General features: G+C 40.9%; 1 protein-coding gene across 2 annotated transcripts in view; it reads left to right on the top strand.

The window, feature by feature from the left end:
• The window catches only part of LOC109407262 (netrin receptor unc-5), a 468,026-nt gene that overhangs the window by 352,821 nt on the left and 91,253 nt on the right, over positions 1–23,952 (top strand). For both annotated transcript variants that reach the window (XM_062850699.1, XM_062850698.1), the window contains exon 9: positions 23,640–23,915. In XM_062850699.1, coding sequence (XP_062706683.1) covers positions 23,640–23,915 — 276 coding nt within the window. The remainder of the gene's footprint in view (positions 1–23,639; positions 23,916–23,952) is intronic.

Raw genomic sequence — 23,952 nt, 5'->3', positions numbered from 1 at the left:
AAATATCATAACAAAAAATGTTCCTGGAAGACAAATTTAATAACATGTTTTGTTTGTGTCAATAACAACTTAATAACAATGAATTTGGAAAATATTTCAATAACAAATTTTGATCTTCAAAAGTTATTGATAACAAACCAAAAGCAAAATTTTTTGGACCACCCTTTAGACAGAGTTATGCTAATTGCGAATTATAACATATGAGTCTAACTATTTCCGAGGAACAACTAATCAACCAAGTATTACAACATTCTGAGATTTTCTATGGAATTGATACGACTATATGTAACTGGATACAAAAAATGATAAATAAAACAGGGCTTAATTGTCGAAGTGTTCATAAAATAATAAGCTGACAAGAATAATAATTAGAAGTATTAGCTAATATGTACGGAATGCTGTAAAGAACGTGAATCTCCAATATTGTAGTTACAATTTCAAAACTTGTTATTGTTGTGATATTGTTTATCAAATATTTGTACACACTCAATATCAATATAATAACTTTGTTTGCTCCATAACAAAACATGTTATTTAAATGTTGTTTAATGGGTGCATATCAATTGCTGGATAACAAAAATATAAGATTCTCCAACAAACCATGTTATGAAAAAGTAATTCCTTGATAAGTTCATAATAACAAAACAAGATATAAAAACTGGTTATGTTATTTTGTAGTTATTATTTTGCTATTCTCTTCTGCTCGGGCCCGATCACACGTTGTCGCATCTTGCCCCCCAGCCAACCACATATCGTAAATCATTGTGTGAAAAAATCGTATATTTTCATATATTGAATCAGAATTGTATAATAATATGTATATATGTTGACAATGATTGCGTAAAATCGCATTTCATGCCAAATTAAATTTCAATTGCGATTTTGTATCATATAGTCGTCTCCGATCATAAAAGGTGCGAGATACTATCGATAGGATCGCACAGAATCGGATAGAATCGTGAAAAAACATACATTCTTAGTGTCAAGCTGCAAGTTCGCTAGCATCGTATATATGATTTCTTTGAATCGTAGAAATCGTCGCTTCACATCGTATATGAATCTGCTAGATCGAGCTTGCTACCTAAAGGTATGATGAAAATCGGTGAAACCGTATACAACTATAACAATGTTGTATATTGATCGTTTGCGTCACACTTGCGTCGTATACCAAGTGAATGAAATCGTAGAAATCGTATATTCATTTTTACAGTCGCATATGATTGTTACTGCACTTTTAATAGTCGAATTTCAATCTCAAAAATCGTAAATGGTTTTCTTTACATATTTGTATGATGGAGAAAAAGAAAAAAAAGGCATTCATCGCAAATTTGTATTTTTGTTGTTGTTGACACATTTCAACCATGGTAGCAATAATTTCAACCAAATATATAGGTTTTCATACTAGTAGATGACTTACAATAAGTGATGTTAAGATTCCAACAACGATGTGAATTCCGGGCCTCTTGCACGGTACCACTTTTAGTGCTTTTCAATGAGCAACAACAACGCTCCCACCACAAGTCTCGCACCGTCCCATGCTAATTTTTATTCGTTTCATGCCATTCACTTTGAACTCTCTATTTTCAACTTGGCGGTATAGCCAATAGAGATAACGCACAGTTCTCAATCAAAGGACCTAAGTTCGATTCCCACTGAACACCAATTGTTTTTTTTTATTTGATAATCTTGAGTCGTATATCGTAATCGTAATAAGATCATGCATAATCGTATATTTAGACGGATAAGATCGGCGAAATCTTAGAAATTTTTCGAGAAATCGTAAATTATGTTGTATGGAATCGCTGTAATCGTATATATGTTTTGATATGGGCTCCACTTTGGTATGTAAATGCCTGTTTCGTGCATTGAATACGATTTCTTCGGTGCTATATATGTGTGACTATTTCAGTTGCAATTTCGATATAGCAACCAAATTGCTGGATGGGCCAACACTATAAATCCTGTTTCCAGTTCATTTGTGGTGCCAGAGCTTTGGTAGAAGGTAGCTGCTCGATGCCCGCTTTTCCACACTTTTCGTCCAGTCCAACAAAGTTCCTGCAACGCCACGATGTCGAAGTTGCGGGGATGTAGTTCGTTGTAAATTATCCTGTCAAATCCTGCGAAACCTAGTGACTTGCAATTCCATGTTCCAAGTTTCCAATCCTAGTCCTTATTTCGTCGCGTGGGTCTATGCCGATTGTATTGAGTCGTATTTTCTCCTATGTTATTCGCAATGGGGATTTTTTACGGGTGGCTTATTGGGCCTACGCCAACACTCCTGTCTTGCTGGAGGGTCATCGTGCCAGTTCTGTTTAACGTCCCAACCAACACTGGGACGACTACGCTGATGGGGCTACCACCTTGGATCTAGCTGGGCGTGGTGCAGCCGCTGGATGCCAGAACAGACGCTGTTTGAGCCGCACCTCCTTGGTGAACAGACGCTCGGGTCGTACCTCCTCAATCTAGCTGAAGTCAGAAGGACAACAGTGCCCAGGCTGCACTACCAGCTAAGCACACAACTCTTAGCTGGCGGTCTTTGTCATCGTTTGAACAGTGGAAGCATGAGGTAGGAACTTGTGAGGACCAGAGCTATGTTGGATGCTCTCCTCATCGACTCACCGTTTTGCAGCCCAGAGGAATTATCCCAGAACCCTGAATAGGATTATCCCACAATTCTAAGATGATTTCTCCCAGAATCCTGAGAGGAATTCCAAGTTTCTTCCACATTTTTGGGATAAATTCATCTATAATACTGAGAAAGATTCTCACAAAAAAAAAAACCCGGAACCCTAAGATTGATTTGATTGATTGATTTGTCTTTATTAGAGAGACTTTCAGCCCTTGGCTGGTTCGTCTCTTTCCTGAGAAAGGTGAGCCAGAGGGGCTCACCTGGTAAAAAGCTACAAAGTCTGGCAGTTTACATATCATTCGGGTATGTGAGGGCCCAGAGGGGGCCCCCGGGGAGAAAAAATACATTTCATTTTTGTCAAAGATTTTGTTTGCTGCTGTCCGTTTTCCTTCGGTTTATGGTGCCGGTGCTCACCGGGGGAAGGGGGTTGTATGCCGGTCAGGTTGTCCGTCCTATCCTGTGGGGTCCTGGGAGCCAGCGGCTCGCCACGGGCCATTCCGGCCAGGGTTGACACGAAGTCCGTTTCCGACTGGTTAGCCGGGTTGGGTGTGGTTGGGTACGAGGTTCCAGGCGCCTTACAGCTCGCCTCGGGCCGTTCACGGCCGGGGTTGGCCTCGAAGAGCTTCTTGGTGCGTTGGATGGCTCCTCCCCATGGGGGGCCATTGAGGATCCGTTGGGACCGCGAGGTAGGCAGAGTTGTTTGTTGGCGGTTTGTTGAAAAGGGGGTGGGGCTTACCACTCGGATCCCGGGATCCCAAGAGGTCCGAGGTGCCCACCGGTGGTCCACGGTTCTTCGCTACTGGTGCCGACCTTGAGGGTCGCTGTGGTTGGTGGTATGCTGGTGGGTGGGCCTTACCGCTCGGATCCCGGGAGACCCCGAGAGGTCCGAGGTGCCCAGGAACCCTAAGATGAATTCCCCAAGAAACTTAAAAGAAATGAACCTGAATTCTGAAAAGGATATCTTAGAACCCTAGGAAGGATAACTCCAGAACCCTGAGAAAGGCTTCCTCGAAATACTGGGCGGGATTGTCAAAGAAACCTGAGATATACTCTCACAGATTTCTGGGAGATATGACCCCAGAACTTTGAGAATAATTCCTTCAAAATCCCAAAATTCCCAAAATATCATGGGTGGAATCTTCAGAATTCTACGAGTGATACCCCAGCATCTTGAGAGGATTCACATTCCAGTTTTTTGAGATAAGTATATCTAGAAACCTAAGAGAGAAATTTAGAAGTTAACTATCAATGTTAACCTCTTTTCCCGATAGCTGTCGGTAGCAGTTGTCTCAATTGGCTAAGAATAACACTAATAACCACCTGTTCCGGTTGTAAAAGTCCACTAAACAGGGAACCCTAATCCAAGGTGTCAGGCGACCCGTGCTGATGGATGAATGGTTGAAGGGGTTTAAAATATGCTCGATCTTTAACGGAACCCGTAACATAGGTGGATCGCCTTTTTGTGTTGCGTTACGGTGAGAGATCTACCAAACCGAACCCTAGTGATATCGGATTTGTCAAGTTGGGGTAATGTGTTTTGATAATAAGGATTCATGGTACAAAGTCCTTGTTACTGGTGACAGTTTCTGAAATTGCATTTATTCTGCCTTGCTGATAGTAAAAAAATCGGACTTTGTCCACCCGAGACTATACTTGATGTTAGGAAAACAAACATGCTTTACGTATCTAATTGCGTACTCACCTATCAAGGACTGTTAAGTTCTGGTAATTCAAGGACTCACGTGCATTCTTATTGTAGAACACATTCTCTAATTTGATAGAGTTTTACAACTAGCCTAAAGTCCCGGGTTTTTCTTTGTTGTCCTGGGTCTAGACATGGATAAATATCAGTACCACCGTTTTGTTTTTCCCAGAATTCAAATAGATTGTGTTTGATTAGGGGCGCTCTTTCACTGGGACTGAAATCTTTATGATAATGGACCTTTTCCATCGTAATCGATTTCTTGCACCTCTGGGATAACAAAACAGAAACTGTACAGAAATCGATGCTTCATTGCCTCTAAATGACAATGGAGTAGTACGACATGCACTAAATACTAAGGATACGGGTAATGCCACAAAAGATCTAAATACTGGTCGCAGTGGCTCACCCGAACAGAATAAAAAAATAACAACCTAAGAAAGATTTTTCCGAAAATCTGATAAGGATTCTGCCAGGAAGTGATTACGAAAACTTCTAGAACGGACTTCTCCAGCATCCTGAGAAAGGTTCTCTGGAATTCTGAGAGGAATTCTCACAACAGAAAATTACCTCACATTCCTGAAAGACATTCCCCTAGAATGCTAGAATCTTTGAAAGGACGCCCCTAAACTTCTGAAAGGGCTTGTCCCAGAATTCTGGTAGTGAATCCCCTAGAATACTTTAAACTATAACACCAGAATCTCATGAGAATTTTCCCAGAAATTTGTCAGGGATTTTTCCTTATTACTAAGAGGGATTCTCCCAGAATCCTGAAAGGAATTTCTGGAGGCAACTGTTCCAGAACACAGAAAACATAATTCTTCTGGGATTCTCGTGGAATGCTGAGAAGGATTTCTTCCGAACCATAAGAGGAATCACAAAATCTATGCGAAGGATTCTCAAAAATTCAAATTTCTTCAGAGAATACTGCCCAGAATCTCGTGAGACATTCTTCAATAGATAATAATTTTGAAAAAAGTGCCCTAGAATCTTGAAAAATATAGCCTCGGAATATTAAGGATTTCTGCAGAATCATGAGACAAGTTCCGCAGAATCTTGAGAGAAATTTCCCATAATCCAGACGGGGATTACCCCAGAAAGCCGAATTTTCAGAAAATCTGGGGAAGAGTACCCGCAAAACACTTGCACAATCTTAAAAGGATCTTACGCGGAATCCTGAGAAGCATTCTAGTCATCCAGAATTCTAAGAAATACTCCCCAACAATTTTGAGAGGAATTACGCCACAATTCTGAGAATGTTGAGTATGATTCTTTTAGAAGTCTGAAAGGAGTTCCTGAGAATACTTAGAAAGATTTCCTCAGAATTATGAGTGGTATCCTAAACGAGGGTCTTCCAAAATCCTTGGAGGAATCAGCTGAGATCAAACAGAAATTTCTTATAATCCTGAATGAGATTTCACCGTTGATAGGGAACCATGGTAGGGAATACCCCAAAGTTCTGAAATGAGCACTCTTAGAATCCAGAGATTCCCTAGAATTCTGATAAGTATCCCCATATTTTTAAATTTTTAAAGGGACTCTTCCATAACTCTGAGGATTCCTTTAAAGTTCTGTCAAGTCACCGTTGGGTCGGTGATGCGATCCATGGATTAGGGATGTTCGTAAGGTGATAGATTGTGGTGATTATTATGAAGGACATGCGGCACAGTTCGCTTTGGTTACATAACTTGTAGGCGTTATGTACATTATGCTGTAAGTTGGAAGGAATAGAAACGAATTTTTGCAATTCTTTTCTGGTTCTTGTGATGCCTATATGTAGAGAAGAGATAGAGAGAGAAAGTGGATATAAAGATGCAAAGTAGGATGAAAGGGACGGGCCAGGAATTGAACCCATGACCTGCTGCATACGAATCAGAAGCGGTAGTAACTGGACCACCAAGCCCGTCATATCTCAGAAAAGAGAGAAAAACTCTTTCAATAGGAATTCTGCCTGAATTCTATTAAGAATTTCCCTAGAATACTGGGAGAAATTACTCCAGTTTTCTGAGATGGGTTCTCTCAGAATATTTAAAGGAATTCTTCCATATCTAATCCTGAGGGGTTTCCTCAGATTCCCGAGATGGATTCTCCCAGAATCCTGCGGTGGATTCCCTCAAAATACTGAGCGAAGTTTTTCCTCGGGTTTCCCCCAGAATGCTTAGACGGATTTCCCCAGGACTCCCTGACGGATTCTTCCAGAATCCTGAGAGGGATTCTCCTAGAATCCTCAGAGTAATTCTCCTGCAGTATTGGAAAACATCCCATTAGAATCCCCAGAGATTGCCCTATAACCCTGAGAGACATCCTAAGAGGGGATCTTCCATAATATTAAGAATCATTCATCTAGAATCCCAAGAGGGATTCTCAAAAAAAAAAAATGTTCGGAATCATTCTAAGAAAAAAAAAAGGAATTTCATATTTTTGAATCGAAAGAAAATTCGAATGTAAAAATTGATTTGGTCGATTTCATGGGGCTTCAACATCGATTAAAAAAATCGATTATTCGGAACAAAAACATCGATTTTGTGAACATCGATTCGCAATTGCCCAACGCTAATTTCAACATTGAGCTAATTCTACACTTCGTCAGTCATTTGTATTTTCTTCCTGTTTCACTGATTTTATTGATAATAAAATTGATAAATAGAACTCTTTAATAGCATTGAACTGTCATCCTTCAAATCCATAACATTTTTGTAAAAGCTTGGAACTTTGAAATAAGAGCAAGCAACGTTCCAGTTTTTTCATGCTGAAAAGACGAATCCCATTCATCTATTTTCAGCAACCCAACCCAAAAGATGTCCCTCACTAATGAAAATTCCTGACATTCCATCACATTTTCACGCCTGACAATGTGAAATCGCTAGAGCAACCCAGGACAATATCCTTTTAGTACCGAAATAAATTCAATCTTCTTTCACTATTAATGCTTCCCGAGTAAAAAAAACGCCAGAGCGTTCCTTCGAATGGAAAGAAGTGGCTAACAAGCAAACTCTCCACCAGCATCGCCCTGGAAGCGGAAACTAAAAATTGGTTCGCCTCCGTCAGCAAGAATGGAATAATAAATTTTTAACCTGCAAGGCTCAAAAGAAATCACTTTCCCGCGCGTCCCCTCGAGCAACAACGAACCGGTAAGACGAGGCACAAAATCCTTTTAAGCTGCTGCATGAGAAGAAAATGATTGAGTACGCGAAACGTTCCGTTTTGCTATCGCCTTTTGGTTTGGTTCCCCGGCCCATAGAACGGCATTCTGACGTGGGTACCGCCATCCAACAAGCGCCGACGACGGAAGGAGTTTGCATATGAATGCAATTCTTAACCTGATTTGCAATCTAATAGACATTTTTGTATGCGTCTTCTGAACCTCCCACCGCAGCACCGTTTCTTAAGAAGAGGGTAGCAGATTGCTGGTGCTTTGTGGAGAGGTTCGTGTTGGAATTTGTCAAAGAATGTGGTTTTCTTCGTGTCTTTTCTTGAACTGAGCAACGGAAGGGAGAAATAGGGGAACGATCTATTCTTGCCAAGAAATTCGTCATCTTGTAAGGACACTCTCCGAGTTAAAAGGAATCGAACAACGAGGTTCAACGTGCAAATGCAAGGGTGCCAGAACATGTTCGCCAACATCCGTATCAATATGATAGGTGTACTGATTTGAAACTTGCATAATACAAAAAAGTCTGGCATCCCGGAGAAAAGCAACCACGTGCTGTTGAGCGGTGGGTGAATGACTTGCTTAGGTTGTTTCTGAAAAGAAATTCAACGGAGGGATAGGACGACGGCGAGAATGAGGAATTTGACCCACCCTGTCGGTAAACCGAGTGCAAGTGGCAGTTCGGCAGCAGGTCGTGCCACACGTTCACTTATCCAACAAGTGGCTTTAGGTAGAAGTGGCTACGGATGCTTGAGATTGTCAGTACTACTTGGGACACTGTTCTTGCATTCCTGAGTGGTTGAACTCCGAGTGTTTGAGTTCTCTCTCTGAAATGCAAGGATCTGAAATGATTATTCTGTTCTCACTTTCTTTTGATATGTTTTGCCTTTCTCGTACACCAAGGTGTACCGAAAGGCTATATGTTCACTCCAAAAACGAAAATTTGATAGAGCCCCCGGAGGGGTCAAGTGTTATATACCAATCGACTCAGCTCGACGAGTTGAGATGATGTCTGTGTGTATGTATGTGTGTGTGTGTGTGTATGTATGTGTGTGTGTGTGTGTATGTGTACAAAAAAGGTCACTTCATTTTTAGATAGTAAACATCAACCGATTTTAACGACCGACGGTTCATTCGACGCGGAATCTGGTCCCATTGTTTCCTATTGAAAATGGTTCGGATCGGTCCAGCCGTTCCGGAGTTATGGCCATTTAGGTGTTCCGGATCGGTACCCCAGGAAGGGGCCAGATATGAAAACGCAAAAAACCCATGCATGCGACCCATCAAACCACGGCATTTTCGATTATCTGATGAACGGGAAGTAGGAAAATAATCTCAGACTATATCTGAACCGGTAGTGTTCCGGAACCGGTTCCGGGTGTCCTGCCGGAAGTGGCCAAATGTAAAAGTGAACATAACCCATGCATGCGACACATCAAAGAGCGGCTTTTTCGATAACCAGTTGAATGGTGAGCAGGAAAGTAGTTTCAGACCATATTTGAACCGGTAGTTTTCCGGAACCGGTTCCGGGTGTCCTGCCGGAAGTGGCCAATAAAAAATTGAACCAAACCCATGCATGCGACGCATCAAAGAGCTGCTTTTTCGATAACCAGTTGAATGGTGAGCAGGAAAGTAGTTTCAGACCATATTTGAACCGGTAGTGTTCCGGAACCGGTTCCGGGTGTCCTGCCGGAAGTGGCCAATAAAAAAACTAGAACCAAACCCATGCATGCGACGCATCAAAGAGCTGCTTTTTCGATAACCAGATGAACGGTAAGCAGGAAAATAGTTTCATACTATATCTGAACCGGTTGTGTTCCGAAACCGGTTCAGGGACACCTGGAAGTGACCAATTAAAACAGTGAACCAAACCCATGCATGCGACACATTAAAGAGTGGCTTTTTCTATAACCACATGAATGGTTAACAGGAAAATAGTTTCATACCGTATTTGAACCGGTTGTGTTCCGGAACCGGTTCCAGGTATCCCGTCAAAAGTGACGAATTTAAAAACTGAACCAAACCTATGCACGTGACGCACCAAATAGCTGCTTGATCGATAACCAGATGAACGGTAAGCAGGAAAATAGTTTCAGACCATATCTGAACTGAAATGTATAATAAACTGACGAAGTTGAAGAGGTGAATCCAACTGAATGCGTCTGACGATGACCGAAGAATAGTAGGTCGAAACGCGTAACGCTTAACAAGCTGTTTCCGATATTTGTCACCGATAATTACCAATCAATCAACAAATAACATATCTGAACCGGTTGTGTTTCGGAACCGATTCCAGGTGTCCCGCCGGAAGTGGCCAGTTAAAAAAGTGCCATGCAAACCCATGCACATGAAACATCAAATCATCAAAAATGTTTGATAACCAGATAAACGGGCAGCAAGAAAATAGTCTCTGACCACACCTAAGACTACCAGCAGTGTTGTAGAATCAGGATTGGATGCATCGCTGAAATTACGAAGGTGAACAAAATCAATGCAAGCGATAAATTAGATTCCTGAGATGTAATTATACAGTAGGATGAATCACCGTTGCATGGGAAAATTTAAATTTTATAGCATCAATCCCATTTTGTGGTTGAGATTACTAGGGTAATTGTTCCCATCGTTGTGGTAGTACCTATTGTTGCGGTAATGGCAATTGAGCACTTTTTCGACTGAAACGTTACCAAAAGGTATTTTTAATAGATGTATGGTGCTTAAATTATGAGATTGTACCATTTGTTTGCTTAAGATTTGCCCAAAAACCTATTTTAAAAAAATATTTTCCTAAATGTGTTTGCTGCTGTGTTCCTATTGTTGCGGTAGTGTTCCTAATGTTGCGGTATCCCATATGATTTCAATGGGATACCGCAACAATAGGAACAAAATACCGCAACATTAGGAACACATACCGCAACATTAGGAACACAATGTTCTTTCAGATAAAAACGAATAAAATGCTCATAACAACATCAAAGTGGCAATATTTCGTTATTTTCCCGTAGATTAAGGATGGATTTTATTATTTTCAATCCAATCCATGTAAAAAGTTTGCTTGGGGCGATACAATTGTGGTTTAAACATGAACCCAGCGCTTAACTCCTCCATGATCGGATCAATTACCCTACGCACAATTTTGATGCAACTGGTTAAGCCCTCGCGCTCTGTAACACGGTTGAAATTTAAATGGGTTTTATTATGAGAAATTTCACTAGCTTGCACTTTTTTTGTCAAATTTTACATAAATCTTATAATCAATGATAATAAAATAAAGGCTAAAGTGTGCAGAAAAAAAATTGCCGAAACATCTTGATAATGATCGGCATCCAGTGCTAGTGAAGTTTGTCAAGCAGTCAACTGAGAGGTTTGATATTTTTCAGCTCTGTTTATACGTTTAACATAATTCATAACTTCGGCAGGAATATGAGCAATCATTCATTATTCATTTATTTAGTATTACATCAAATTCAAGATAAAACTGAATCAACAATATTTCTCCATAATACACGGTTCGTGGCTGCCGCTCTCCATCCTCGGTCGCGCCCGATGCTCGCCAAGTCACGCTCCACCTGGTCCGCCCATCGTGCTCTCTGCGCTCCACGCCTTCTTGTGCCAACCGGATCAGTTGCAAACACCAGCTTTGTAGGGTTGTTGTCCGGCATTCTTGCAACATGCCCTGCCCACCGTATCCTTCCGGCTTTGGCCACCTTCTGGATGCTGGGTTCGCCGTAAAGTGCAGCGAGCTCGTGGTTCATTCTTCTCCGCCACACACCGTTCTCCTGCACACCGCCGAAGATCGTCCTTAGCACGCGTCGCTCGAAAACTCCGAGTGCTTGCAGGTCCTCCTCGAGCATGGTCCATGTCTCGTGCCCGTAGAGGATCACCGGTCTTATTAGCGTTTTGTACATGGTGCATTTGGTGCGTGGGTGAATCTTTTTCGACCGCAGTTTCTTCTGGAGCCCGTAGTAGGCCCGACTTCCGCTGATGATGCGCCTCCGAATTTCACGGCTCACGTTGTTGTCAGCCGTCAGTAAGGATCCGAGGTAGACGAATTCCTCCACCACCTCGAAAGTATCCCCGTCTATCGTAACATTACTACCCAGACGGATCCGGTTGTTGTCGGTTCCGCCTACCAGCATGTACTTTGTTTTTGAGGCATTCACCACCAGTCCGACCTTTGCTGCTTCGCGTTTCAGGCGGGTGTACAGCTCTGCCACCGTTCCAAATGTTCTGGCAATAATGTCCATGTCGTCCGCAAAGCACACAAATTGTCCGGATTTTGTGAAAATCGTTCCCCGGCTGTTGAGCCCGGCTCGTCGCATCACACCTTCCAGAGCGATGTTGAAGAGTAGACATGAGAGTCCATCACCTTGTCGCAGTCCCCGGCGAGATACGAATGAACTGGATAGTTCACCCGAAACCCTTACGCAGTTTTGCACACCGTCCATCGTTGCTTTAATCAGTCTAGTCAGCTTCCCAGGAAAGCCGTTTTCGTCCATGATTCTCCATAGCTCTGCGCGGTCGATACTATCGTATGCCGCTTTGAAGTCGATGAACAGGTGGTGCGTTGGGACCTGGTATTCACGGCATTTCTGGAGGATTTGCCGTACGGTAAAGATCTGGTCCGTTGTCGACCGGCCGTCGATGAAGCCGGCTTGATAACTTCCCACGAACTCATTTGTTTTAGGTGACAGACGACGGAAGATGATCTGGGATAGCACTTTGTAGGCAGCATTCAAAATAGTGATCGCCCTGAAGTTCTCACATTCCAAATGGTCGCCTTTCTTGTGAATGGGGCAGATCACCCCTTCCTTCCACTCCTCCGGTAGCTGTTCGGTTTCCCAGATCCTGACTATCAGCCGATGCAGACAGGTGGCCAACTTTTCTGGGCCCATCTTGATGAGTTCAGCTGCGATACCATCCTTACCAGCTGCTTTGTTGGTTTTGAGCTGGTGAATGGCATCCTTAACTTCCCTCAGCGTGGGAGTTGGTTCATTTCCGTCCTCAGCTGCACTGGCGTTGTCGTTTCCTCCGTTGCCGTGGGCTCCCGTGCCTACGTTTTCCACGCCATTTAGGTGCTGATCGAAGTGCTGCTTCCACCTTTCGATCACCTCACGTCCGTCCGTCAAAAGGCCTCCGTCTTTATCCCTGCATATTTCGGCTCGCGGCACGAAGCCGTTGCGGGATGTGTTGAGCTTCTGATAGAACTTCCGTGTTTCTTGGGAACGGCACAGCAGTTCCATTTCTTCACACTCCGCTTCTTCCAGGCGGCGCTTTTTCTCCCGAAAGAGGCGAGTCTGCTGTTTCCGCTTCTGTTTATAACGTTCCACGTTCTGTCGAGTCCCTTGCTGCAGCATTACCGCCCTCGCTGCATTCTTCTCCTCCAAAACCGTTCTGCACTCTTCGTCGAACCATTCGTTCCGTCGATTCCGTTCCACGTACCCGATGGTGCTCTCGGCTGCGTCGTTGATGGCTGCTTTCACTGTACTCCAGCAGTCCTCTAGAGGGGCCTCATCGAGCTCGCCCTCGTCTGGCAACGCGGCTTCGAGATTCTGCGCGTATGCTGAGGCGACATCCGGTTGCTTCAGTCGCTCTAGGTTGTACCGTGGCGGTCGCCGGTACCGTACATTGTTGATGACGGAGAGTTTTGGGCGCAGTTTGACCATCACCAGATAGTGGTCGGAGTCGATGTTGGCGCCACGATAGGTCCTGACGTCGATAATGTCGGAGAAGTGCCGTCCGTCAATCAGAACGTGGTCGATTTGAGATTCCGTCTGCTGTGGTGATCTCCAGGTGTAACGATAAGGGAGGCTGTGTTGGAAAAAGGTGCTACGTATGGCCATATTTTTGGAGGCGGCGAAATCAATGAGTCGTAGGCCGTTTTCGTTCGTCTGCTGGTGGGCGCTGAACTGACCAATCGTCGGTCTGAATTCCTCCTCCTGGCCTACCTGAGCGTTCAAATCTCCTATGATGATCTTGACGTCGTGGCTTGGGCAGCGATCGTACTCGCGTTCGAGCTGCGCGTAAAATGCGTCCTTGTCATCATCAGTACTTCCGGAGTGTGGGCTGTGCACGTTTATTATGCTAAAGTTGAAGAATCGGCCCTTGATCCTCAACCTGCACATTCTTTCGTCGATCGGCCACCAACCGATCACGCGCCTCTGCATATCACCCATCACGATGAAAGCTGTTCCCAGCTCGCGTGTGTTGCCGCAGCTCTGGTAGATGGTATGATTTCCTCTAAACGTTCGCACCATGGATCCTGTCCAACACACCTCCTGCAGCGCTACGATGCCGAACCCGCGGTCCTTCAGTAGATCGGCGAGTATGCGGGTGCTCCCAATGAAGTTGAGAGATCGGCAGTTCCACGTACCGAGTTTCCAATCGCAAGTCCTTTTTGTTCGCTGGGGTCGTTGCCGTTGGTCTCGGTTCGTATTATTCTGTTGCTGATTTTCCGTTACAATGGTTTTTTACGGCTGGCTCGTAGGGCCTGACACCAACCCCCTACTTTCCGGAGGACCATAGTGCACAGTTGAGCTTAGAGTCCTTCCCTGGCACTCGGACGTAGATCAGCCGCCCCTAACATGGGGATCAGACGCTGTTGTGAGCCGCTCCTCCTGGAGAACAGACGCTCAGGTTTGCCGAAGCAAACCCCCCCTTCCCTGTCAGCCTACGACCAAAGTTCCCACCGGGGTTGGTTACCCGATCTTCCCTAAGGTTGCTCATAGTTTCCGGCCGGTACCGCGTGGAGGTAGGGATAGGAGTTGCTGGGCAGAGGCTAGTGGATCACAATGGGATCTGAATTGCGCAGCATACCCAGCCTTTACCGTGAGCAATCAATAAGTTTCCAAATTCGATTATGGCTTTGATATAATAATGTTGCTTTTCTGAATAAGGCTGACACAAATTTCGATTTTCTCTTAAGTCATGAGCGGTCCCCCTTAGAAATTTTATTCGGAATTCATCATTTTGATGAAGGGCACAAATAAATAGGGGAGATCGGGGCATAATGGACACCCGGGGCGAAATGGACACCCCTATTTTTGTCGAATTTGTTGACTTTTATGCTAAACTTTTAATGCATAAGTATAAAGGAACAAGTCATCGTTCTATTTTTCCAAAAGTACCATTCATATGCCTCCAAAATAACCTAAATATCATTGAAATTGAGATATGTTTTCCATATGGTGAAATTCTTACAATTTCAACGCAGCAGCAAATAAGGTATTACGAGTGTTTGAGTGTGTCCACCATAAAAACAAGTGAATTGCCACCTTATCTGCATGTATACGTAGATTTAGCAATGGATAAAGTATTTTATTTGTGATTAGAATTTACTCAAAATAGAAATTTTTATGTTGTAGTCGATTTGGGGCGAAATGAACACTGGCAATTACGAATGGATGTACGCGCATTGCATACTGTTAGGCGCTAGAATGTTTGAAAAAAAAACAATTGGATTATTTTAGCCTAAAGTTTATTTAATTTACTTTGATGTTATGTGAACTTGTCTAAGATGGAGTATTTAATCTGTGGTATCGATCTCCGTGGGCAAATTACTTAACTGATCGATGTAATCAAAGAAATGGCATTAAATATGCAGGCGTGTCCATTAAGCCCCGATGGGTGTCCATTTTGCCCCGTACCTTCTCTGCCAGCCCTAAAACACACGATTTACCATTCATTATTTCTTCACAATAAATACATTCTACCTGCTATAAATGATTGAAATACGCAGGAAACCAACTAAAGTTGTAAGCCAACTGATAATATGTTAAGGTTTCCTCTGTTATACAGGCCTAACGTACTCATTTGCTAAGGGTCTCCATTATGCCCCTAATCCCCCTTAACCAATAAATTTTTAAATTTTAAAGTGAAATTAGAGTCCTCTAGAAAATGTATTACCAAATCCGATGAGTTAAGCGGATTTGCTCATTGTTTGTGTATTTTTTCATCAAATACATTAATTATTTATCAACTCTACTCCCCCATTAATAAGTCAACGAGCACTGTGACAAAAGAAGAAAATGAGATTTGTTCCATTCTAGAATATTCTCAAATTTCAGGAACACTTTGGTTTATGGCTCTTGAGTACATATTCGACGAGAAAGGCACTATCACCACTAGGTGGATTAATCTGGGTTTTTTTGGTTTTATTTCAATGATTCAAATACAAGCAACCAAATAGGTTGAAAGTTACAACGAAGTCCTTTACTCGATTGATTACATTCCCCTTCACATGCTGCACCAAAAGCGCAAGTCAATGAATGATTAATCAAAGTTGAACGAATCGGACGGAATTGGGCGCCAATTTGAATGTGTTCTGCGTTTAATTAATGAGTCACCCATTGACTCTGCACTTTCGTAGCGGAAACCGCCGAAATGCTATTTTTTTTTTTGAATGCAACCGAGTGTGATAGGAAAATGGACATTTTTTTCCCACGATGTGTGTACCAGTGGTCAATTACAAGGGAGGCTGTGAAATAAAACATTCAGAGTTTCAGAGCAACGAGTGTGTGAAATAATGGTCTACATGCATTTTTATGCATCAGCAAATATAATGTGGATATAAAAGTGTGGAAAAAATCCTGCTGAGCAGGAAACTCAACTTTGAGAGAGTTATTTGAGTGAATAACATACGTACAGTCGAGACTCTTATAAAAGATCACTGGTTGGGAGGGTGGGGGGGGGGGCTTGATTGTGTCTTTATCTAGGATGTGTTAAGAGACAGATCATTTAGAATTTTGATTCATATCATTAAATGACAACTTGGCCGCAAGAGGCACCATCAACAGTTTGATGCTATAGGCTCAGTGTACCAGTTATGGCTATAGTACCTCAAATTCGCCATAGTTGATTTTCAACCTTTAAAGATACAAATCAACAAGAAAAAAAATCGTGAACAACAGATCACGACCACAAAAGATGATTGCAATCATTCAAACTTCACAATTTGCTCAAATTATGGTAGAAATAAATCATTTTCCTCAAATTTTCGGCCTCCTTGCACCCTATTTCGCCATAGTGTACCAGTTATGGCAACTCCCATAAGGAATGCATGTAAATAGTGCGAAGTGGAACCCAAATTAACAAATGTGTCCATAACTGGTACAGGGTTCCTATCATTGGCACACGCTGTAATAAATACTAAAAGTAGTTTTGGCTCCGTTTTTATATTTTTCCTATAAAGTATGAAAACTAATCAATCATTTGACTTATTGTTTACATTCGTCGGTCTTCTTCTTATTTTTGTAGAAATAGTTTTTCTTAGGGGGTGCGATAACTGGTACAGGCACCCTATTGCAATACAGGAAACATATCAGGTTGTCAAGCAAACGCTACGATATGCGCCAGCTCAAGATCCTGATAATTTGGACGGATAGTGTCTTTGGGAAAGTTTAAGGGAACGCCAATAACTTACAGATGATGAAATTCCTCCACTGGGCGGCGCTAGTGAGCATGTTAATGTTGAACACCTCATATCTCAGAATCCCGATAACTTAGAAAGTTGGTGTCTTCGGCAAAGTTGATCAGTACGACATAGACTTACATAAAGATGAGCACTTGTTTCGCAATTCTGCCACGAGGCGGCGCTAGTGAACATGCAAAATTTAGAAATCCCATAACTCAGAATGCTGATTACTTAGAAAGTTGGTGTTTTCGACAAAGTTGATCTGTATGACATGGACTTACATAAAGTGGAACACTTGATTCGGAATTCTCACACTAGGTGGCTCTAGTAAACATGCAAATTTTAGAAATCTCCTATAACGCTCAGCCCTATCTAGTAGGAGTCAGTTGAGTAGGAATTCGTTTAGCAAGAGACTCGACTGTATTATTGATGATTTGCTGAAATTTTGAGTACAATCAAATAAAAGCTCAAAAAGTTAACTAACTTGAAATAAAACTATCGATTTCGAACAAGTTTATAAAGCATTATATTTCAGCATGTACTGGATCAAATATAACCATTTTTTGTGTTAAGGCTCATAATGAAGACTTTTATATGCTGCTTCGTTTGGGGTTTTATACTCATCACAAAAAAATATGGGAAAACTGTTCAAATATCATTTGGAAATTTATCATATTTTGATCAATAAAAGTGCCAAGTGTTTGCAACTTCTTTAAACTTTGCATTTTTCATTAAAAAAATACGCTTTTAAAATTAAAAAAACACATTTAGCAGATTGTATGCACAAAACCACACTCCAACTTTTTGGAACCTTATTTGATCTTGCTCAAAATGTCTTCAATGTCGCTCTAGTATATACAGTATCGGACAATAAAAATACTCCAAAGTCGTTTTCCCATACAAACTAGTAAACTTTAGATTGTCGTATCTCCGTTATTTCTCAACCGATTATTTTCATTTTTCTATGATGAACTACAAAACATTTCAGTTTTTAAAAACTATTGAAAATTTTCAGTAATAACTATTGATGCAATAGTTACAGACGGTTGAATTTTGACAACAAAAATATACCAAGATAAAAATATATAATAGCAAAAAATGCTGAAGTCATATCATGTTGGTTTATTCAACAAATTTATTCGTCATCACTCAAAAAGCATATTTACCGAAGACACCATAAATATATGATTTTTACAATTTTTTGCAATTACATTTTACGTCTTGGTGCATTTTTATTGTCCAAATTCAACCTATCTGAAAGTTTTCTATCAAGAGTTATTAACGAAATTTTTCAATAGTTTTTAAAAATTGAAATGTTTTGTAGTTCGTCACAAATTAAATAATCGTCGAATGAGTGTAATCAGTTTCATACCTTTTAATTCCGCCCTATGTTGCTTATCCTTTGACAGATACGCGTATTTCGACTACCACTTGTAATCTTCCTCAGTGTCAGTTATCCAGTGGATAACTGACACTGAGGAAGATTACAAGTGGTAGTCGAAATACGCGTATCTGTCAAAGGATAAGCAACATAGGGCGGAATTAAAAGGTACGAAACTGATTACACTCATTCGAAGATGGTATTCTGCTTAGAGGGTTCGAAAAGTCGGTACAAGATTAAATAATCGGTTGAGAAATAAGTGAGATATGGCAATCTAAAGTTGATCAGTTTGTATGGGAAACGGCTTTGGTGCATTTTTTTTGTCCTATACTGTAGATTACTAATAATCAAAATTTCCTGCAGAAATTGTCCAAGGAATTTCTTCCCGTTTTCGGTCATAAATCTTCCACGAAGTGCATAAGAAATTATTCCAGAAATTCCTCCTTTTCACAAAGAATGATCGCATATTGTTCCAGAAATTCTTGCTTGGATTCTTTCGGAAATTCGTCCAGGGATTCCTTCTCAAACTCCCATAGATATTTTTGCAGTAATTTCTTCAGGGATTCCTTTGGAGAAACCTTCATTGATTCCTTCAAATGTCTTCCGGATTTTTTTTTTTTTTTCATTTCTCCAATGTTTTCTCCAGAAACTCTTAGGAACTTCTTGACGGCTTCTTTCGACGGTGAACATTTCCTTCAAACACTCGCCAAAGGATTACTCCAGAAATTTCAGAAAGTACTCTATATGAGCTGAATAATCCTTTTGATGTTTGCTGTCGTCGTTTCAACGAAGTGTTTGTCAAATTTTATTTTGGTATGTCAAGGAGTTTTGAAATAAGATTAGTAAGTAAGTTTGTCTGAACGATTGGATCGGGGCAGAAGAAGTATAAATAATAATAGAAGAATTCTTCTAGAAAATCATGCAGGATAGCTTCAGAAACTCCCATCATAAAGTCGTATACATAGGTAATTTTTCAGATATTTCTCCAAATATTCTCAAGAAAATCATTCAGGGATTTCTTAAGAAATTATTCAGGGGCTGTTCATAAAATCTTCCAAAAAAATCTTCATCATAGTTTTTTTTAGAAAATTCTAAAGAGTTTTTTTCAGTATTTTTTTGCCGAGCCTTTTACCAAGTTTTTTTTAATAGGGAATCGCGCCACTTGGGCGGTGGCTTCTATATTCGTCTGTCTTCCACTATAACTTAGTCACATTTGAACCTAAATGTTATCATAAATTAGTCTAAAGTCTTAAGTTAAACTTAGTTCAGTTTAACTCACACTAGAAAACGAACATACGGAGCCTGCACCAGTGGATACGGGGGATGATAATATTAGGCTGAATGCAAAAAAGGTAGAACACGAAAGGCTGAAATTATAGGGTTGTAACATAAGGCTGAACAAAAGGCTGAAACCACATAAAGCTGAAATCACAGAAGGCTGAAATCAAAATAGACTGAAAATTGTCAAGAGAATAATGATGCACACCAAAATAACAAATCCTCTCCTTCTTGGAGTAAGGTCTCAACTAGAACAAAGCCCACTCCTCAGGTTTTCAACTGAGAGCTTCCTTTGCCAATGATTATTTTGCATTCTACGTGGTGGGCCAAAAGACATTCTATGCCCAACAAAGCCAAGAAATCAGGAACCAAATAACCGTTGTTGTAGTGGTTGTTGGAATAATAGTTGACAACAATATCATCAGAGATTTTCTCTTTTCTTGAAAGTAGGCTATTATTTTGAGAAATATTGCCATAATGATGTGGCTGATCAATGAAGCATATCGTAGACTTGTTTTGATCTTGAGAACGGCTGTTTTAGAATTGACGGCGTTGAATTTTCGTTTCAGCTTTCTGATATTTTAGCCTTTCGAGTTTCAGCCTTTTGTTCCTTCATTTTCTTGTGTTTCAGCCCGTACGTGTACGTTACCCGTTCAAAAAGGGAATTAGTAGTATGACGTTACAATTTTGCAACGCAAAAAAATGTTGAGGTTTACGTTTGTATTTATGTGTTATAGTGAAAAATCTGACCAAAAATGCGTCAAAACGTTGTAATGCCACGGTAGAATGTGTCAGTTTTTTTTAAACCGTTAATAGGTTGCTTCAGAAATTCTTCTAGGGATGCCTTCAGAAAATCCTTTAGAGATTGTTTCATTTTTTTTTCAAACGAATCTTTTGGAGAATCTTCTATGGATTACTCCTGAAATGGCTGCATGGTTTTCTTTAGAAAATCATCTTGTGTTTATTTATCAAAAAATCTTCCATGCATTCTGGCACTCCAAATTTTGTTTCAGAAATTCCTCTAGAATTCCAGATATTGCTCCACAAAATTGTTTCAATAATTCCTCCAGAAAATCTTCGATGGATTTCCTCAGAATCTCCACGGATTCCATCAGAAAAGCTTTCAGAAAATCACAAATTATTAATTTCTTCAGAATTTTCCCAAAAGTGTACTTAAGAAATTCCTTCAGGAATTCCTCAAGATATTCTTCCAACGATTGTTTCAAACATTTCTTACGGATTCTCCAGAAATTTCTCCAGGGATTTTTATTTTCCCAAAAACCTCCAAGAAATCTTTCTAAAATGCTCCCGGCAGTTTTTTTAATATCTTCCTGTGATTACTTTGGCAATTCGTAAAGGCGGGTAAATGTAACGACGTCTTTCAAGGATTTATCTCCAGATTTTTTTTCCAGCACACATTTCTGCAGAAATGATACTCATAAAGTATTTTTCAGGAATTCTCTTCGGATATTTCTCTATTTATTTCTCAAAAATTCGTCAACTTTTAGATGGATTCATTCTGGAATTTCTTAAAAAAAAAGAGAGATTATCCAAAGAGTTTCTCCAGATATTCCTCCTGGAAGCTCTACAGAAATACAAATGATGCGCTCTTCAAAAATCATCTTGAGCAATTCTCTTAGCAACTTCACCAGGCGTCTTCCAAAGAGTTTCATTAGCTTTTTCAGAAAATTTTCCTTATGTGCTTCCAGATATTCCTCCAGGGGCTCGTTCAAAAGTTCCTCCAGAGATTTTATAACTAAGTCGACCACATTTTTTTTTTCAACAATTCCTTCAGATTTCAGTTTAAAAACTCTTGCAGGTTTTCGTTTAAAAAAATCTCATGGAATTTCTTCAGAAATTTCGTCAGATATGTTGATAGGATGACTGATTTTGGTGGAACTTCTAATGGTTTCGGCTTGCAGTCACAGAAATAAGCGTTGATTATTTTAATTCATTGCCGACGTTTCGATCCTCGGGTTTGGCCCTGAAGAAGATCCAAACCCGAGGATCGAAACGTCGGCGATGAATTAAAATAATCAACGCTTATTTCTGTGACTGCAAGCCGAAACCATTAGAAGTTTCGTCAGATACTTCTTCAGTATTCAAGGATTTTTTTCGGAATTTCAGTAGCCATTTCTCTGCAAATTCTGCTATGGATTTTCTTAGAATTGAATTCTTCAAGGAATTTCTACAAGGATTCTTCTAGTAGTTGTTCCAGTGTTTCGTCAGAAATATGTCCAGGAATTCTTTTGGAGATTCATCCAGGAGTTCTTCAAAATACTCCTGCACTATTTTCAACCTACTGAGGAAATTGTGACGAAGCATTTGAATTATGATGGGTGCAGTATTCTAATGCTTAGTCGTCACTGGTTTGTTGTAATGAATTTTGAGTATTTCTTGATCGGTCGCTATTCTTTTAATTCGAGGAGCAAATCGATTGTACACAATTTCTTTATTTGAACTAGAAAGTATTACATAGTTTTAAACTATTAAATTTTGCGGTCAGTTACTGACAGAGACACTTGAGAGAAATAAGCTACACTGGACTTTTTTTTTATATTTTGTTCACAAACATTTACAAACCTTTAGTAGCCATCCAACTCTGATTTTACCATGAAAGCACTGATAAAAAGTCTATTGCTTGGTTTGTGTTCAATGGGGCTTTTTCATAACCAGGTGGATCTGTGAGATTCATATGCTTTGCCACTTATTTGTCTTCTCAGAATTTACATGCCAAAAATTGTAAAATTTGGAATCTAATTTTATTGGAAACTAACAAGTTCTCAGTTTATGGTGTCCAACTTCTGCCTTCATTATCTACAAACTTACTTACAAATACATGACTCATAGCAAAGTCGTATGCTTCTCCTACCCATAAAATGCTTCGTCAATGATGGAAGACCCTTTAGTTAGAACGTGTTAATTGCTGAAGAAATGTTCACAAATGTATTAGGAATTATAATGGAATTTCACAACAAGATTCACAATATTTCAGGAAAAAAAACTCTCCTGAACAGAAGTTCTACCAGATTGGTCAGGACTGTTTGTAGTTTCTTCATAATTGTGCGTGCTTACAGCAGTTTGTCACTTAATCGTGTGACATGCTAGTGTCATAATAACGCACAAAACTCCTTCCATTTCTGTGGACGTGCACGCATATCGATAATATCCACATTCCCACAGCCGAGAGCTTCTCGTTGACACCTGTGGCGAGAATCAAACCCGCACTCCTCATCACAATACGGTGACGACAACGACGCCATACAAAAATTAATTTAGTTAATTCTTGAAAGATCACTACATTAAATTAAGTTACGATACATATAAGCGGTCTCAGAGTGTTTCAAGGGCGTTCCAAAGGGTTGCAGAGGCGTTTCAGGGGCATTTCGAGGGGGTTTAAGGGACGTTTCAGGGAGTTCCAGGTGGTCTCGTCATTTCAGAAAGTCTCAAGGTCGTTTCAGGGTATTTCAGGTGGTATCAGAAGTGTCTCAGGAAGTCTCAGTAAAATTGGAGGACATTTGTGGGGCATTTGAGGGGGATGAGGTTCACAGGAGCATTTTAGGGGATCTCAGGAGCGTCTCAAGGAGTCTAAGGAGAATTCAGGGACCTTTCGGAGAGTATCAGAGGATCCCAGATGGGTTTCAGTGACTCTCAGGGATGTTTCAGGGAGTCTCATAAAGATTCAGGAGTGGAGTGTCTCAAGTGGTTTTGATGGTTTTTCATGGAGTTGCAGATATGTCCCTCGATATCCCAGAACCACTCTGAAACACCCCTTAAGCCTCTTGTAACGCCTCTGAAAGAGCTTTGAAACATTTGTAACGAATAGATTATCACCCAATGCTTATCAAGCTATGTTTCGTCAAGCGTTCAATAGGTGGCAGTAGTGAGCACACGACAGACAAGAGCAAAAATGCTGATCTTGACCGATTAATCAACTACTGAGTTTTCAAATAGACATTTAAGATATAAAAGAATTGAGTACGTCTAATTACTTGCATAATGTTTTCCTTTATTCGTTACGTTGCAATTGTTTCGAAGGTTAATTTGTGTATGATTTATAACTAGCTTTTGGCTGTTTTCCATTTCCAGTACGCCGGTGGTCCGCCTGGTCGACGTGGAGTGGTTGCACCAGCAAATGTGTCCAAGTTCGACGCCGAATCTGCCGAACCCAGAACCTGGAATTCTACGAGAAAACTCTGGTAAAACACCACCAGCAGTTGGCTGCCCTGATGGACGACCGATCGACCATCGAACAGGATGAGGAAAGTGGTGGCAGCAGCAGCACCAGCAGCGGATTCGGTTGCCCCGGAAAGGATATTCAGTCGATAGTGTGCCGAGGTGGCGAATGCAAAATTGATGAGACAGGTAAGTGGATTTTTTCGGTTTCGGGGCTCTCGCTTTT

Source organism: Aedes albopictus, chromosome 2 (genome assembly GCF_035046485.1).
Source record: "Aedes albopictus strain Foshan chromosome 2, AalbF5, whole genome shotgun sequence".
Taxonomy (NCBI): Eukaryota; Metazoa; Arthropoda; class Insecta; order Diptera; family Culicidae; genus Aedes; species Aedes albopictus.
This window is presented reverse-complemented; position numbering and strand designations above follow the sequence as displayed.